This window comes from Amblyomma americanum, chromosome 1 (genome assembly GCF_052857255.1).
Source record: "Amblyomma americanum isolate KBUSLIRL-KWMA chromosome 1, ASM5285725v1, whole genome shotgun sequence".
NCBI lineage: Eukaryota > Metazoa > Arthropoda > Arachnida > Ixodida > Ixodidae > Amblyomma > Amblyomma americanum.
Window position 1 is genome coordinate 180,768,566 of NC_135497.1, and position 19,507 is coordinate 180,788,072.

A 19,507-nucleotide genomic window follows, 5' to 3' on the forward strand; every position below is an offset into this window, starting at 1 on the left:
AGATTTTAGCAGTGCTGCCAATGACTACTGCCACTGCAGAACGCAGTTTCTCTGCATTGAAGAGGGTTAAAACATACCTTCGGAGCCGAACAGGTGAAGAGTGGTTTAACGGGTTAGCCCTGATATCAATTATCCGGGCTCCAGTTAGTGTTGACGAAATTATTTCGGCATTAATGGCAAAACCAAAGTGACTTGGGATTACAGCATGACAAAAATGATATTGCAGTCCAAACGAAAAGTATAATTGACTGAAGAAAAAATAAGAAACACCGTCATATATAGCGCATTTTTATGATTTATATATAGTATGCCACTCACATAAAGATGTGTGAGTGCTGATGCTAATGCTTATTTGTAGCAGTGCGTACATCGATAAGGTGTCCCTTCTGTGTGGCAAATATTTACTGTTATGTGTGCGTTGCTGTGTATTGTTTTCATTGTTTAAATTGTGAGCCGTGTGTTTAGTTTTCATAGTGCGTATATGCTTCGTACCAGTTGCTTCTATGTAACTAGCATTTGGTAGTAAAGAAGGTGCATACAATGCCACACTGAAATGAAGCTCTGTTTCTTGTTTCTTTCCTGTACCATTATAAGTTTAATGAAGCCAGATTAAGCAATTTAGTTACGATTATGTGTGAAATAGAATAGGAAGGTCTCTGTTTTGTATTTGACGTTTTCATATTTACTTCAGCACTTTTTTCATCTCACTGTATATACGACCATGTTGTATTAAACGGTTGCAGAGTATGAAAATTCGTCTGAGTCATTATAGTGAGAGGCATATCTCACATGCGCACCAGAAAACTTTATTTTATTCATGCTTGCATTAGCAGAAATCCTCCTCTCCCTTAGTATTATTAAAAGAAAATTTTGTTTGGTTGACCCCCCCCCCCCCCCCCCAAAAAAAAAAAAAAAAATCCTGGCTACGTGCCTGCGTACCTCATAGGTTATGTGCTGTGCCTTTCTGCATGTGCAGTGTTTGTCAAAACTAAAGGGCCTATTGGGTTTGCTTTTAAGCCATGTAGTACAACTCTTGTAGCATCCGTGGAAGTCCTAACATTCAGAAGAGAGATTGGGAGTTTCTTAACATTTAAGAGATTTGAAATGATGGCAATGCATAACAGGCCACACTGCATGGCCCAAAAGCAAACCTCTTGGGCCCTATACTTTTGACAAAGGCTGTACACATAGCCATAAATGTTTCTGAATATGGGTGCCGTAGAAAAGCTCAATTCCCTCTTTGGTTGAGTGCACAGCCCGAAACAGAGAGATGTGCATTGTTGAGGCAACTTACATAGATGCGGACAGCATTTTATACTTTTTGGATATGCGTGTTGTCTGCAAGAAAATGATATTTTATTGTCATGCAACTCCTGAAAAATTTTACGGCTTTATGTATGTGGTTACCTAAATAGCTGCCATGTTTTGTTGCCAGGCCTGCGAGTCAGTTCCGGTATTTGGTAAACAGCTTTCATTCAGTCTGTTTCAGTGACTTTACACCCTTCAATACTTCATCAAAGTGTCTGATTTGGTTTCTTCCTACAATTTACAATTCAAAGCCTTTACTTGCTAATCTGCATCTGTCTGCATCGTTCTACTCAGTAAAAGGTTAAGGCTCTTGTGCAATTTTTGCAAAGTGTGACTACTTTGCTTTGAAAGTTATGTGTGGTACCCTGTACTTTCGATGTCGATGAGAAGAGGATTATTTTGGTTTTGTGTTCTAATTTCTTGCACAATACTTTTTTGCAATGTGCAGCATCTCCGCGAGTTGGCCATGTGATGCCGGGACCCCACTGGCTCACCAGATGGTTTACCTCACCACCGTTGCTTCGAAACCGCAGCAGGGAGACTTGTCAGCCTTGTGCAGCCTTCGTCGCTCGAGCACTCTTGCTGTTGCCCTTGTGACATGCAGAGGCCCCGCAGCAGCCCACACTGTGTTTGAGAGAGCTGCTAAGGCAACAGGGGCAGCAATGGGGAACCTGCTCTGCTGTGTCTGCAGGGACCATAAGTCTGGGGTAGATGACGGTGGCAATGTGGGTGGAAGGTATGGCTTCCACCGGAGACAGAGTTCTCGTTCACTTCCTGTTGAGGCTCACGATGGCTCAAATGAGCGGCGCAGGTCGAGCTCTGCCTTCAGCTGGCACGGAACGAGGGGCTCTATTAGTGCCCCCTCAACAAGCTATGTGGAGCACCTCATTCTTGAAACTCTGTCCATCATCCGGACCTTGGTTGACAAGTAAGCACCAAAGCATCTTCGAGCAGTTCATGTGCTTCTTGCTGTATGACTGAAGAAATATGTCGTACATGCTGTAATATGAGCACTTGTATGTTGAAGCTTGCGAAAAGCATGCTGTGATTCACCTTTTGACGTCTCATTAACTGTTTCAGACACTATGTACACAACTGTGCACATGGCAAAGTTACAGCTCTTTGTAAGAGAATGCTACTCCACACTAACACTGATTTCAGTCTTTCATCATATAATTACTGGTTATATAAGTGAGGTGTCTTTTACTTTGTTTAGCAAGGGCAGTAAATCAAATTTTGCAAAACTGCCAGCTTGTACGAGAACACTTGGACGAGAAGGACACAGGATAGACACAGATTCTGCATTATTTCGTCCATGTTTGTCTTGCACAGTTCTTTTCTTAATAATAGCCTGCACTTGCTTCCACATAGCTGGGAAGGCTGATTTTTTCATTTTAGTTTAGGTTTCTTTCCTTCTGTGCAGCTTTAAAAAAAAAATGATTGTGCAATTCTTGGCGCACCTATTCGACAGATCCTGGTTATTAAAAGCAAGCAGTACTTTTTTAGCAATGCAATTTGGGTGTGGTCACATTTGTCTAAAAGGCATCTTGGCAAAACTGAAGTGAATGACCCCCACCAGTGGTGCATTGAGCTGCACTAAAAAAAGCAATGCGCAGGTGTATTCAGAAATGAGTCACTAAGATTTCTGCATAAAATATTTTCTGTGATGACGAGGCTGTTATTTTATGAGGAAAAAGCTACAAGATGTGACTTTTAATGTACCCCACTCACCCCTGCAATGCCCTCTGCCTCTGAGGATAATGAAAAAATAAAAGAGAAGTATGCTTACAGGCCATTTCTGATTAGTGAGGGATATATTTCGTATTTGGACTCTGGAGAAAAAGAGGACTTTCGGAATGTGAATATTATTCTTCTGCTAACTTTGAATATGCGACTGAACAATAAGTGAAGAAAGCAATGTCTTCTGGAAAGGACTTAGCCACAGGAAATGTAGTGAACCATTTGAAGTGGGAAAAGATATCTCCGTTTTTCTTGAGCTGAAAGTGCATTAAGAAAATGCTTGGCAGTCTAATGGAGCCTAATGACGGTTACCAGCCACACACTTGGCTTTCAAAGCATGTCCCCTGCTATGCTACCTGCAAAGCCAGGAGGATATCTGAGCCCCTGGGACCATATAGGGAGTTGCATGTGAGCACATGTGTATTTGCGACAGCGATTATATGTGAAAGAAATACATGTATATCTGCTGTCTGTGTCACCCATAACTCTGTGGCATCAATGTCCTGAAGGGGTGCTGTCACATTGGAGAAAATTACAATGTTGCATGACTAGGAGCCTCTCCTAGTATACACCTCATTGAGAATCATTGAGAAAGGAAGCAACGCATGCCACAGCCTGGTGCTAATGCATGTTATAACCATGTTGACTATTGGCTGTAAACTTGAAGGGGCACAGGTCAAATTTACCTCTTCTATATTGATTGATTCCTCGGTTCTAATGACAAAGAGGCTACTTTCACTTAAAATGCAACTTTTATAAGATTTCAAAGGCCAAAAAAAATGTGCGGGTATAGCCACCACAGGCCATTTTTCACATACAAACTGCTATGACGTCATATACTTTTTTTTGCATAGCTTTGAAGCTAAACAGCAATGCCGCCCACTTTCAGCCAGCATTCAGAGTCCCTAAAGCTCTTGACATCATTATCAGTGTACGGATTTGAATCAGTTCAAGCGGCAAGAAAAACTTTTTTTATTTTCAACTCCAAATTTCTCGGCAATAAATGCATCTTTACCTGCCAAATGAATGCCAACAGAGCCACAAAAGTCTGACAGTCAAATTTTACTAAGAACAAAAAATTCACCAGGTGTTTACTCTTGTGCAATGCAAATTTCAGCAGCAGCTGGTGTGGTGCAAAATGCAGATGCCATTAGGAGGTTTTAATAACTTTGGGTGAGGGTGTGGGTTGTCTGTTTCGTTTATGCCGCTGCACTTGCATTAGCACTATGAGTAAGCTGTAGTGAATGTCTTTTGCTGTGAGTGTTGAAGTAGAGTAGGTGGCTGTAATAAGCAGTCATGGGGAGTGAGGGTAGGCATGATTCATGGCCACGCACGTGGTCACTTCCATGGCTTGCTGCACTTGTCACACTGGATGCCTGCCTTCCATCACCAGCGAGTGCATGGACACTGCCGCCACCAGCAACATGATTTTGCTGAATGTGCTACATACAGCTGTTGCTTATATGGAGTTGTCCCTAATGTCATTTTGAAATACATCGTCACTTTGATGACCTTTTCCGAAGATCACTCCGTAGTATTCTGTGAGATCACCCTGTGTGGCAGAAGCTAGTAGTAACTGTTTCGGAGGCCTTCATTTGCCAGAAGCGCTTCACAGTTTGGCAACCACCATGACATTTTGTCCATAATTTTTGACGTAAATGTGGAAAATTACAGTGGATGCTTCTCGTAAAACAGGTTAATTGGCTTTAGCCCTGCCCACACTGTTTAGGAGCAAACAAATTTTTTTTTCAGTATAAGAAACAATAAACGGCATCTTAAAGGGTTAAACATTTTAGTATATTTTGTGTATCAGTTAAAGATACTATATATGAAAAACTGCTCTTGCATGCTATGTAGTTTTTAAAACTGTGTCATGATAAATGTGGTTCTGTCTGACCACTCTTTTTCAGGTATTGCAGTGAACTAGCCTTCTTTTCTGTATCATAAATATTTGGTGTCAAATGCTTGCAGTGAGCAGGAGCCTCCACCTTTCATGATCAAGCTGCACCTGATAGCTGACAAAGAGTCAGGCTGGCTCCTAGTTGTCCGGTCCATGGTGAATGCTATCCCTATGGATGACCCCTTGGGCCCTGCTGTCATTACTCTCATCCTTGATGATTGCCCCCTGCCAACTAAGGTGTGTATATCTGGGTTTACAGTGGCAACCATTGCTGACTGACCTCAGTCACTACAATTAAAAATTAATTTTTTAAACTTGTCTTTGTTGCAGTAGAGTGCTCTACGGTCGTTTTGCAGTTATGCTATGGGTGAGCAGATTTAGTTGTGGAGAAATATTCAGCTTCGTGTAATTTAGGCTGAAATTTAGAGGCCTTCTTTATGCATCCTGATGCCATCTACCAAAGCGCATGTCAAGATTTGTGTTGTGTGGCTTAGCATGATGGGTCCATGATATGAAGGACATCATAGAGGTGCATTCCGAGATCTGAAAAGACAGCACGGTGCAGAGTCAAGTAGCTATACTTCTGAATAATGCTGCTCTGAGTGCTGCAAGCATTGTGTTTGGCTGTTTTTTTTTTCCTTTGTCCTCTTTTGTAGACTCTGAACAGAGCCCATTTGGCATTGTTACTACCTACTGCTTAACTACTGGATAAAGCAGACTAATCCCAGTGATCAGTATAATGTGCAGAACTGATGCCAAGGGAGGTATACTGGCAGTACCAGCAAGATGGCTGGAAAATTTGGGGGGACACTTAAGCGCCATGTTTAGGGTATGGTGTGATAGCTTTAATGGCTTCCTGCAGCGGCCTGCAGTCCTCTTTGCATATCACTTCACAGTCATGGACACTGTCGGACAAGACACACGAGGCCTTCCTTTAACCAAGTCAAACGATTGGCCTCGGTGGCCTGAGGGTAGCATATCTTACTCAGGATCCAAGGGGCACTGGTTCGATTCCCATCTAATCCTAATTTTCTATTCAGTTTAATTAATTTACCTTCTTACATGTCATAATGATGTTTGAGTCATGTTGCAACCTCATATTCGCAATTTGTGTGATGTTTTAATCACTTTTAAGCTCCGCCGCACCATGTGTGACGTCACTACCTTTTCGACCAATCTGCGTTTTCTCATACGCCATAGGGTTGTTCACTGAACGGGAGTCTTTATGCTATCGTGCTGATATGTCTGCTCACCTCAGCTGATGTTGTTTCTTGATAACATATCATAAGAATGCATGCACAGTTATGAACTGATATTAAAAGCTGAAAGTCGTGTACATTCTTGCGTGCAATGCAGCTGGCCAGTTTTGCTGCCGAGTTGTGGCAGGCAACTCTGTTTAATCACGGCACAGAATTCTGCTGCAAACGTTATGCACAATAAGCGTTCCACAAAGAAAAGTGGACGTTGATGCATTTAATAATGTGCAAAGATGTTACGGATCGCTAACAATCCAGGCTGGATACCTCACGGCGTACCGTGAAACTGCGCGAGCTGGCGTGAAACAACCGCAAACATGGCGCGTTTGCCGCGGTGACGCTCGCGCCTCAGTAAATACCTCCTGTGTATAACTTGATGGTTTTAGAGTTAATATAGTAGTGACTTTGTGTTGCGACCCATTAGTTGAGATGAATGTTGCGTGTTTTAGCAGCTATAGCTTTAACTTCATAGTTTTTAAACTTACGGCACCGTACAAGAGCAGTGCCACAAGTGTCTCTATTGTTTCGAACGATTGCTCGTTCGGTACGAATATTCGCACAAGCAGCGAATATTAGTACTAATATTCTATTCGTATTCGATTCGGAGGTGAAGCTGCACTATTCGCAATCAATTCGTTTTGGAAAAGGTGTTATTCGCGCACTTCTATCATTAACCCATTAACGAAATCGTGTCATACCCTTAAGGCAGAACTTAGGTGTCCCCTACAGTTTTTTAGTGCTTCTGTAATCATCTGTATTATAATACAACTTGATAAAGACAGCAGTTGGCAACAACAGCTCATGGCCAGCAGTGTTCTGTATTACTGTGCCCTAGTTTGGCAAGGTAAAATTATGGATTTTTTAAACAGATTTGGAGTAGTTATGTGCAGTTGCTCGTAGGTTTGGTGTGCAACATTCTTTTTTTTTTATGCCATTTCTATTTCTGTTGTAATGACTTTCAGCATTATACTTATGTTAGCTCAGTGTAAGCCCTGCAGTCTAGCTTTAGTCATAATTTATTGACTGATTTTTTTTTTTCTTTTTATAATTTTAGGAGTCTGTGGGGAAGCTGTCACAAATGTTTCAGCTATCAAGAGAACTGTCCATAAGTGGCAGGAACAACCCGACATGGCACCGGAACATTTGTGTCGTTCTCGGGTGCATTGCAGAAAAACTTGCAGGTGAGAGCTATTACATTATCAAGTCATTTTTTTTAAATAAATTTTTATACACTTGCTTGTGTTTGCCATCGTATCAACCAAAGAAATTGTCTGGAGTATAATAGGGGACATGGTGTTGAGCACTGGTTCATTATCATCTGCAAATTAACTTTTCAACAAAGCATTGTTGGCTTCACGAAAAAGGTTAGCTTAAGCTTTCACATGGCAGGAATAATTGCTGTAGAATGTGTTACTGTTAGCTAATGACAAGCATTGAAAAGCTGTGTAATGAACTGCACTAATAATAGTATGTGTTCATCACTTGCAGAAATCAGTGTACGAGAGGTATTCAGAAAGTGGGCTTTGTAAGCATCTGCAGCTCATGCACACATTTGCAGGCAGGGGTTTCCCCCAAAGTAGAAATTAGGGATTGTGCCTAAATTTATATGAAGGAAGGGGGTTGAGAGTACAGAAGCGGTAATCATTTTTTATTTTTTATATGTGTAGCTATGTGTTGCCTAGGACTACCAACATTTATGACTAACACGCATGGCGAGGTTGACAAATTTCTTGTCGCGTGTAAAAAAAATTTGTTATGAATTAAAAGGGTGCCTTCAGAAAATCAAGGGGGTGTGTAGAGAAATCACTGTTTGCAGGCATACTTTTGTTTCATTTACAGTCACTGACCGATTTTTCGGACCCAGCAGGACCCAGAGAATGGTCCGAATAATCGAACAGTTAAAAAACATTGTGAACTTAAAAAAAAATTGTATTTCTTCGAAAAACTGACTTTAAAATTCGTGAACTTCGCGCCCACCATTTTTTCTTTGTAAGCGATAATAACAGACTGTATCTGAACCAGAATTATGCTTTCGTCATGTCCACACCAACTCATGGTACGGGACATTGAGAAGCGGCCGCAGGTCATGCAGCAAATGAATGCACGCGCCATGCTAAACAAGAACAGTCTGTTTCCAACGGTCATGAAGTCCGAGGGAGAGAACCTTCATGGCGGACTCTGCTGCTGTCCAGTTTTCAATGCTATCTGGCGCTCTTTGTAGGCCACCTCGGCGGCAATGCTGAGCATGCCATTAAGTTGAATAGCAATGCTGAAGAACAAGCAGCCAGTCCTATTCAAACCAGTCTGTCTGATCGACTCCGTTTAAATCCAAGGTGACTGACTCCTTTTATGGCAGCGAAGAACCGATTTGTTGTGACAGCGATGCCCACTCACGTCTATATTAGGCTGTTAAAACAAACTAGGACGACGAACAATCTTCACAGTATTGCTGGCATCTATTTTAGTACGAAAAATCTAACTTTCAGAGTACGCACACTCAGAGTGTGGAATATTGTTCGTGTATATGTACACATTTCTATGAGGTGCATGATGGTTCCTCAACAAAGTCGAAATTATCATGCCAGTCTGAATTATTGTACAAAAGTCAGTCTGCTATTGTATGTGCTGATGGTTGAAAGATGCCATTTTGTGAACAAGTTTCTTCCGACATTTCATTTGTATATAAACATGCTTAAGAATTAAAACAACCTTCCGGATAGGGAATGCAGCCTGTTGGGTATGATATGCTCATAGGCCCCATCACACTGATTCCTGTCAGAAACCTTGCTGGCGAGAATCTAAGCAAACTGCTGTTCATCATCACTTGAATTCACTGTTGTGGCTCAGTAACATTGGTGTTCAGCTGCCGAGCACAAACCATGATTGTGGTCAAGGCAGCCATGTTTCAATGAAGGTGAAGTGCAAAAGTACCTCTGCACTGAGATTGCAGTTCATGTTAAGGAAAATTCACACAGTCAGAATTAAACTGGAACTGTCCACTAACTACATCATGTCTCACAGCTGCTTTGTAAGCTATTGCACTTAATAAGCAATAATTAATCATTGCATAATCTTGTCATTGTTGCTGGTGGTTTTCATGCAGCCTTTTTTAACAAGTTTTTTTAAATAATTAATTTATTAATTAACATACTTCTACAGAATTTGCGAAGCTTTGTGCCTCACGCACTCGTTTCGCATGCGCAGCATGTCCTAAACTCCCTGCGATGGCTCTCTGTCTGTCCAAATAAGCTGTTGGTGGAAGGGAGGGAACAGCGATGGGGGTGTGCACACGGGGTGCGCAAAGTTGCGGTATGCAGCTGCCGCTTTAGCCCTATGCAGTCCTCATCTATTGGAATAGAGAAATTGTATATTTCAAGCAACAGGGGACAAGAAAGCAGGAAAAAAAAAAAGCCCCGAAGCCAACCCACACAACAACAACATCTCGTACAGCGCTTCCCACACAGCTTCTGTCGCGGCATGGTTTCATGTTTGTATATTCAGTCATTTGTGCTCTCATCGCAGCAGTGGTGGACCTGCAAGACTGCACGAATATCCGCAATAAAATTCGCGATGTCCATGAACGTGTGTGGTGTCGGCATGGCATGCCAAAAGCTGCTGAATACAGTGTAGGTCTCTTTGATTTGGCTACACTCGCTGCACTAGTTCCGCCAAGTTCCGCGGTCGTGCCGCCCGCATGCAGCGTTCAAGTGTAGCTTGGAGCTAGCTGCTTCCAAAACGAATGATCGAGTGCAGGCCTGGTCTTCTGCTAGCCTTGGCGTCGCCACCAAATTACAGCCAACTGCGTGCCGCCAGCATCAGCGGTCGCCGAAATCCCGAGCCACATGAAGAATTTTTCAAGCAGGAAATCCCAAAGAAGTGTTGCCATGAACCAGCCCCAGGAAATTGTCGTTTCACAAAAAAAAAAAAGTCGAATATACACACAGGCAATTAACGAATATGCGATGAAATGCTGCCCATGCGGCTCGACTTGACCGCTTAGGTTTACTGTTATGACGCCATGAACAGTTACTCACCTCCTCCTTTCAAGAGAACTGCCATCATTTCATTAAGAGACTGCTGTCATATCTGCTTCGCTTCTCCGACCTGCACATGGGTGCCGCCATATTGCTGTACTACAGCTGCACTTCCACTTCGGAGAGTGCAAGCCAGCCAAGAACTCGTGTTGCACTAGGCTAACACCTTTGCAAAATGAAAACTGAGAGCAGCAGGTGCACGCTGCTCTGGCAATACGAATGCGAAAGTGCCGCACTCCTTGAACTGGTGCAGGAAGTGCAGCCAAATCAAAGAGACCTTTTGTATAGGTCAAGTGTCTAGTAAATGTTTAGTCCGACTTTGGCTGGCGTGCCACACTGCCGTTCCACGCGCTAAATGTAGGCTGTCAAAATCCTGGGGCAGGGCAAAATGCGATAACAAGGTGGCACGCATGATGTAACATGTGGGAACGCTGCCACGATTGCGATGTAGCAGCTAAGTTTGTATTGAATGGGTATTTATGCGAGCTACAGCGTGACTGGCCCATGGAGATTTAGTGCCACTTGGAAACGTAACAGCAGAATTCTACTATATTAAAGGGACAGAGCGCTGAATTTTAAAGGGGCCTCGAAACACATAATCAGTGCATTGTTTTGCCTCTTGGTTGCATAGAATGAGTTATAGTGATGCTATTAGCATCTGTCTTACCGCCTATACTCCTGTTTTTAATATTTTAATTAGCTCACAAAAACAAATTTATGGCACTGACGTTGTCACCATACAGTGGTGGTTTTTAACAGTGGATATGACATAACTTGGTGGGAGCTTGATGATTGGACAAACAGTAAATATACTGAAAATTGTTTTAATAACTAGAGATACGTTCTGTAAAGTTTTTGTGTTTTATGTTACATCAACAAAATCAACTTGGTTGCCTTAGATAGAAGCACTGTAAAGCAAGTAAAACAAAAATACACCACCAGAGAGACTGGCTACTTTTTGTATCAAAGGACTTAGCGCCTCTTTATAAACATCCTACGACCTAGCGCACAACACTTATGGCTTCTCTCTACGTATCTGAGAGCGGCTTTGCGGAATCGATTCGATCGATCCATTGCACTCTATAAGCGTTCGTTTCGGTCCCAACGAAGGATGCAAAGAAAAAAGCCATTCGTTTCACATTTAGCAGTGCGCATCGTCAGCTTGTGGAGGATCACTGGGCGGTGGCGCCAGATGGTGCCACGTTTCCGTCAACAGCGTTCGCCCCTTGCTTGCCGTGACCAACCAGCGCGCTAGGAGCAACGGGCCATGGTAGGCGGTGAGCAGTAGCAGTAGCGGTACGCGCTATGCTTAATGTGTCTGTTATCTTGCGCAGGCCGTCACATCATCGCAGTATCTCGCGCTCGAGTTCAGATCCAGTTCGGATCTATAAGTAAGGGAACGTCACTGATCAGTGTTCCCTTCTGCACCATCGCCTGGACTGTGAACCATCGCTGGGTCAGCTGAGCATTCACATGGTTGTTGTAACCATGCAAACGGTGCTGCCAGCCTTGGCAAGAACGAGTTACAGAGAACAAGCAACCATGGAGCTCAAACTTCCGTGACATGCTCAGATAGGCTGTTTTGATTTGTCCCCCCAAGTTTCGTCAGTGGGAGAGTGAAATGGGAATGGGAAGCTGCGCGAAAATCCGAGTTGAGGGAAGCATTTTGTTTGCTTGTATTTTGAAATTTCTTCATTGAATAACTCCCGTTCCTATGCATCGATTCTTGTAATTCTTTTTGAGTCAGCATCTGTGTGACATAAAGAATCCATCTGAGGTGTAACCGGCATCCGTTCAAGCAGTGTTTCGGAGCCCCTTTAAGGATCCAATTTTTTTTCGGCCCAACGGAAACCTTGTTGCCTAAGGTGCTGTATTCCGCAACGGTTTTGTATTCCACGACAGACCTGTGGCCATGCTTACATCGGCCAAACCGGCCGCTGCTTAAACATACGCCTTATGGAACATAAGAATTCTTTTAACTAAGACCGCTCTAACCTGTCTGACCAGTGCCGGGAATGTGACCGACTAGGAAAACGTAAGCGATGTGTGCCAAAATTTGAGAACACCACTGTTCTTTTTACATAAAATATTCAGTTCACACATGAGCTAAACAAAACGTATTACATCACAAAATCAATCGACGCGTGCATTAGCACCCCTTCAGTTACCCTAACAAGCCATGAAATAGCTTTCCTTGATGACACTTGATTTTGTCTCGTGTATTTCTTCTTTCGTGCCAATCTTCACTGCGTTGCTTTAGATCTCTTGCTGATGCGCGTGTAATCTGTTCCTGATTAAGATTCCTCGTGCGGCGTCATTGAACTTTAGTCTCTTACTTCTTTGTATTTTTGTCTTTTTTTTTTATTCAGATACCTTAAAGGCCCTTATGGGCATTACATAGGGGGGGGGTAACAACAGGATATTTCAAACACAATTAGGGGGGGGGCAAGGCAATATAGAACATCGCGGTAAAGATAAATATAAAAAGAAAAAAAGGAGAGAGAATTGCATACATGATGAAAAAAAAAAAAAACAACACTCCGTACAAAGCATGTAGATACACTTACAATGCGTCAGAGGCATAAAATTCTGCTTTTACCCAACATGCGTAAAACTGCGTTTCAAATTACTTACAAATGAGTCATGATCACGTATAGAAGCAATTTCTTTTGGCAGCTTATTCCAGTGATGAATAGCTAGAAAGAGCGGTGATTGTCGCAGGAGATTCGTACGCGCAAACATGGGACGCACTTTGAAGGGATGGTCGAGGCGGGGGAAAATTTTTTGTGGGGGTTTGGTATGGGATGCTGTAAAGGATGACGGGGCATGATACAATCTGTGGAAGTGGGAAAGTAGTGCTAACAGTCGTCGTGTTTCTAGAGACGGTAATTGGAGGGACTTTTTGATAGCCGTGATGCTGGATGTTCTAGAGTATGTTTTAGTGATGAAGCGTGCTGCTTTATTTTGCACATATTGTGTACATATTGCTGTTTTTTCCCTATAAACATTCAGTTGCGAGTAAACACTTGTGTCGTGCTGTCGTCTTCTCTGCGTCTTCGTCTTTTTTGCACTCGTTAACCATGAATTTTTGGTCGGTCCCTTTAAGAAAAAAAAACGCACGCACACAGACCAAGGATATTTGTGTTGCACTGCACAGAATAACATGAGTAAATATTGTTTTTTTAGCTAAAGTTTACAATTACTGATTGAAATGTGTTTAGATTCTTTAATGTTTACAAACCATATTGGTGTGTGGTTATGAAATAACCTAAATACCTCCTCCGTGGAAATCCTTCCCGTCAAGTTGGCAGTCTTCTTGTAGCATCTATATATAGGATTGTGACACTTGGGACTTTCATGTTGGGGAAAATAGCAGCACACTTCATATATGCCAAGCCTCATGATGCTCCTGTGATGCTTCTCGTTATGGCTGTAATGGTAGGCACATTGTGTGTAGCATATGCCGGCATGTATAAAGGGCATGGAATGAAATCCAGCTTTGGTAACGACGATGTTGGTGAAAATAAAGTAGTGTGCGGTACATGTGGCTAACAATCGCAAATTTTCTTAGTCTTCGAAGTAAAGCATGTCATTTAGATTGTGTTTGGGATAACCTACCTGCAAGTATTTCAAGCTTACTTTTTCTTTCGGAGACGACATGGGACATAAATTTTGTTCACTTGTAATATGCGAGGAATGCCAAGACTGGTGCCTCAAAATCTCAAACATCCTGCTGATTGTAACTACAGAAAAGTTGGCTAGGCTGTGTGGAATCAATCAAGAACAGAGTGTTTTGGAACTAAATTGTTTTTTCATAATAGCTGATTGGAATTATTGGAATTGTCTTTTTGAATACCCCACATGCAAAGAAATATTATTCAGTATGCAAGGACAAGATTTGTGCGTTGATGAAAAAGAAAAAGAAAAGATCTAAAGTAGCCTGAAGTTTTCATAGCATTAGGCCCTTACTCTTCCCCCTCTGTTGTTTCATTTATTTTTGCTGCTGGAGTTATTTTGTAATTGAAAATGTAGCACATCTGCATTGTTCAAGGATGGCAGGCAAGCTTTCTAAACTTGTTTGTGTTTTTAGCTATAGTGTACTTGAATGTCAGTTTTAGGGCCTCAGAGCAAGGGATAGGAATGCTTTGAAAAGATCATGTGGCAGTGTTGTAACTGCACTCAGTATATAGCCTTTTTTTCTTTGAACAACAGTAACAACAAAAAGTGGTGGCTGCATGATGACAAAATATTTTTGGGTAAAAGATTCGTTATTGTGACTTATGTTTGCTTGAATTAGTTTTCATCATGTTCCACAGCACTTGCCTAGTGTACTCTCATCTGTTTTCTGACATTTCTGCTTTTGTCTTTTTCTCTTTAAACAGGGCCAAGCAGTGTTGCACTACTGACCGAAGATACACTTGAATACCTCATTGCTAATTTGGTAAGTGTATCAAGTTATAGGTTCATGTTTTTATTGCAGAAAATTTTGAGAAGAAATGATGTTAAAAGGCCAAATAGGGCAGGTGGAACCTTCAGAGTAAAAGTATGTCATGACGGCACACACCTATATTTGTGGAGAACACTGGACCAACGGGTGATTAGCAAGGCCACAGCCTGACTCTAAATTTTTACCTCTCCTCACACCGTGCTTACTCTATCACTTTTCCCGTAAACTGCTTAGCGGCCGCTGTTTTCTCTCAGACTGGTCACCATTTTAAAAATAGGGTTTTTATTACAAAATGAAAAAAATGTGAAACCTTTGGGTAGTCCAGGTTTACCAACAGAGCACCACTGCTTCAGTTTTTCATCAGTATAACTAGATGCAAATTGCCATGGACAGGCAAGCATGCATTTGCATGCATTTGCACTCCAGGGATGGTTTTGTGTGGCAGGTGTGATCCTAAGAGCAGGTGCCTGCCTGTATTGCATGCCCACATCCACGCAAAGGTGCCGAAAGGGGGTGCAGGTTTTCATGCTTTCATAGGTTTACAGATGCTTTACAGAATGTGAGCATCGGTTCTACCATCTTTGATCACATAATTACCCTCTAATTACCTGCCTTCTGGCTTCATGGTTTCGACGCCTGCTGGCATTGTGTTGCAGTCCTGAAAAGCACTATTCCACCTCTTGTGGTGGTTTACTTAGCTGGCGGGCTACTTCAAGTCTTCAACATTTTGCAAATGCACAGAGGAGGTGTTAGGGCTGCAAAAGGCTGAATTTCACCACCAGATTTATTTATCATCTTCTGACTGCCAGATCAGCTCAGATTTTTTTTGCAAAGCAGTCAGCATGTTGTGCACTTTTTCTTATTTTTGCTTTCTCAATCCACCATTTGATGCTTATGGCAGACCATGAACTTCGAAGTCCAGTTGCATTAATTATGAGTGCAGTGTAGCTGGATAGCTCACTTTCGAGGGCCTGGTATTTTGGTTACTTGGAGGAATGTGTGCAGACTTACCAATGATGTGCTCGCTGCTTACAAAATTTACTACTGAACCTGGTGGCCACTTATTGCTCAAATGTTGTTAACGCGATAGCGCTATGGGCCCCGCATCACAGAAAAGCCAGTGTCGTCGTCAGCGTCTCTTTGGCCGTGAGCGAAAAATCCGCGAAAAATTCCCAGAGACGCAACCAAGGTGGCAGATGGGCCATCTAGGTCATGTGACCTTGTGATGTCATCACAACCTGCCCATCGTGGCAGGTGGCTGTTAAATTAATGATTGGTTGCTACAGGTTGCTTGGGAAGAGCAACCTGGGTCTCTCAAGCCCCCACCGGAAGCAGCATCTGCCATCGTAGGGCAGTCGAGCATCACTGAACTGCTGCATCACTGCGCCAGGAGTGGTATGAGGTCTCCCAGGGATTTATGAATGTGAAGCAGAGAATGACCAATTCTACATATATGGGCATTAAGCCATTAACGCTACCGTGTCATGCCCTTAAGGCATGACACGGTAGCGTTAACTCCAGCTTTTATTCTTCCTCTGATATTCTGGCTTCCTAAGGGGAAACTGTGCATAGTGCTCAAAGCATGGTACTGTGCTGTAGCTGAGTAAGCGAAAACTACACAGAGGCTCAGGTGCCATGGGTGCAGTAAATTGGAATTCGCTGATATAAAATGCCGTATCATGCCAGATTTCACTGTCCAGTATATACTGTGTCATTCTGCGCACATTATTTGATGTATTAGATCCATGGCCGGAGGGTAACCAAGGTTAACGACATATACAGACTGTCTGTCTTTACATGATGACTTCATTGTCAAGGTACTTGAATTATTGGGCACAACAAAACTCTCTTTAAAAAGCAAACAGTGTTACAACATTGTGACGCATCTAATAGTATATATTACTGCTTGGAAGGTTACCAGCTTGTTCTCTCAATGGCGGCTTTAGATCAGCATATCGGGTTTAGGTAATCCTTGTCAATTTCTTCAGTACAACTTGTATCTGCCTGCACACACACGACAGCCATCAGAAGACGATTGCCTGTGCCGTGAATGATCTTGCTCTATGCATAAGCGCCCCCATCATGTTGCCACCAACTGACCACAGAGCATTTTATCTGCTTTACTGTGCATTGCTTTAAAACCACATTTACACGATTGTAACACGCACCTCTTTTTCAAGGTCAGCAAAAAAAGTGCAGTGTCTTCAATTTTAATGCGCACCAGATTTTCATGCTCTGATAAAAAAATACGCACTCCAGGCTGCCCAGTTGGCACTTGCCTTCATACACAAGATCACCTTGTTTTAATAAGTTAGCTTTTCTTAGCTCGTTCCTTCGCACTCGTCAGTGTCCGCAATGAAGACCTTGGCAGCGCGCCAGATGCTACGCTCTGATAACATCATGAAGTGTTTACCTTTTGACGGAAGCTTGGCGAACTTGGCTAAGCGCGAAGACACTTGTGTGCCCTGGACAGTTACATCAGCAGTAGTTGCTTGCTTGGCACGGGTTTGCCCGGCTGCACAAATGTGCTAGAAAAGCAGCTGCACGCAAGGTCACCTTTTTTTTTACGTGAAAGCATAAAAGTCCCATGTCACAGATAAGTTGGCGTAATTGTGACGAAAAAATCCCGACTGGTCGGAAAGGTTGCTATTACAAAAGGCTTCTATAGATGGCACCAGCCACACCAGCGATGCATCGGAAACCCGTGATGCCCGAGTTATGAGTTAGACTTGCTACAGCTACGCTACAAGGGCATGTTCGTACGACTTGGTTTAAGTGGGGCTTTATGTGAATGTCGTGTGATCTTTCACATAATCATTGTGATTGTGAAAGAGAAAACAGTGTCCGTGTCTGCATGGGCAAGAGGAACCGCTGTCGCATCATACTCTTAAAGACAGAGCTTAAGTGTCCCCTCAATTTTTAACCCTGCCTCTCGTTATCCAAGATTGTGGTGGCAATATTGACAATATCATTGAGGAAGGAAAGTTTAGGAGAGGTCTTTGCTATTCGAGCTGCATGACAAAAAATTGTGCCGTAAATTACGTGTTTTTTTTAGGACTACTGGGAGTCTTTAGCTGATGGCGCAGCCAGTAGTAACGTTGGGCGCAGCGGCGTCGTCTGCACCATTGTCTGCTGCGCATGCTCTAGTGCACCGAGACAGTGGCCAGCTAGCGAGAGGAGCCCTCGCGTCCAGCTTCAAAAAACGTGACGTAACGGCCTCTCCTAAATTCTTTCCGATGACAATAGAATGTTGCTGGCGTAGTTTTATTTTCATACTAGATTCTAATGCACATGTCATTTTTGGCAATTTTTTCTGCAAAAAAGGTGCTGCATGTTAGAATCGAGTAAATATGGTATACATTTGGCGCGTTGTGCACAAATAGTGGCACAAATAAGACACGCTGGACATGCGTAGACAAGCTGCGGAGAAGTGGTTCACTCTGCACCTCTTGGGTTGCAAATGGTGGCCTAAAAAGTGCAGGAGGTGCGAAGGGGTGGCTGTACTAGTGGTGCCAGATACTGGGCATACCACGAACTGCTGTCTGTAAATCATTATTCTCTAAGAGAGAATATGCTTTGAAGCTGGCACTGTGTCATGGTTTCGTCATAATGCAAGTGTAAAAGGCTTACCGTATATTGCTGATTACAAGTGGACTCCGATTATAAGTCGTCCCTCCAACTCAAGGCCCCCACGGGCAAAAAGAAAAGTTTGACTCCTAATATGGGTTGACACAGCTTCAGCCCATAGCCCTAGCTCACCAATAAGTTTTTCAGAAGATTGAGCCATGCAAAGAAAGATTTATTTGTTCATGAGACATCTTTTACGACTTGTCGCCACTGGTGAGATGGACGCAGTCGCAGTCATCGCCATCTTGTAAGCCACTGCTACTGCTGGCCGTCCGAAGCGGTGCCGAGATGCTGCACATGGAAAACGCTGCACAGGCCATCAAATCAAATCAAAATTTATTCATCTTTGTTTAGCACATGAGTTTTTCCTGTCCAACCTAAGCACAGCGTGCTTGTTGGTTTTTCAGGCAGTATGGTGAATCACCGAATGTGTACAAAAAATTATACACAAAACAATGACATTAGGCACACTAGTACATGCGTACTATGCAAAAATTGTGTATACATATTGAACAAATAGGAATACAACTCAAAAAAAGACAACCAAAAATGAACAGAGGACATCATAACAGCTTGAAATGAGCCAAATCTAAACAACTCTGAAAAATCTGAAGCAAAACAGCAAAAGTAGAAAACAGCATGCAAGAGGCCATCAGTTATTTATCTGCAAGGATGGGCACCATTTTCTTATTGCTTTAGTCATTTTACGTTTAGTTTTTAAATTGCAAAACTCTTCGCCATGTTCATTGACTATTTGTGGCACGTAATATCTCCTTATCTTTTTCCCATAATGTGTAAAGCATCGTGGCTTAATATAAGTTTCTATCTTTCTTAAGGCAGCGTTTTTCCTGACGGGCATTTTGAAAGCATTTGTAAAATAATGACGTGTGAGCACTGTGTAATAAGATAGTTCCCGCATTTCTAGTACGCCTGTCTACTGTATTTTTCCTCCTTATCAACCTCCTGCAGCATAGTACCATAAGTTATACTATTTACAATTCTTTTAATTATGCAATTTATGGCTCCCATATTGTGATCAGAGCAAGCTCCTTACGATGTTACGCCGTAGGTTATGATAGATTCAGCCAGCGCCTTGAATATGATACGCCTTAGGTGCATCGAAGTCTTACCTCTGAGGTTGTACATCATCCTCTATGCCTCTAAGGCTGTTGCATATATACTGCACATGATTATT

At 42.6% G+C, this 19,507-nt stretch overlaps 1 protein-coding gene across 1 annotated transcript in view; it reads left to right on the plus strand.

The window, feature by feature from the left end:
* Window positions 1–19,507, plus strand: part of LOC144114278 (RING finger and SPRY domain-containing protein 1-like) — a 71,901-nt gene that overhangs the window by 11,751 nt on the left and 40,643 nt on the right. Inside the window, exons 2-5 of the mRNA XM_077647901.1 lie at window positions 1,757–2,236; window positions 5,020–5,185; window positions 7,259–7,385; window positions 14,621–14,679. Coding sequence (XP_077504027.1) covers window positions 1,806–2,236; window positions 5,020–5,185; window positions 7,259–7,385; window positions 14,621–14,679 — 783 coding nt within the window. The 5' untranslated portion in view covers window positions 1,757–1,805. The remainder of the gene's footprint in view (window positions 1–1,756; window positions 2,237–5,019; window positions 5,186–7,258; window positions 7,386–14,620; window positions 14,680–19,507) is intronic.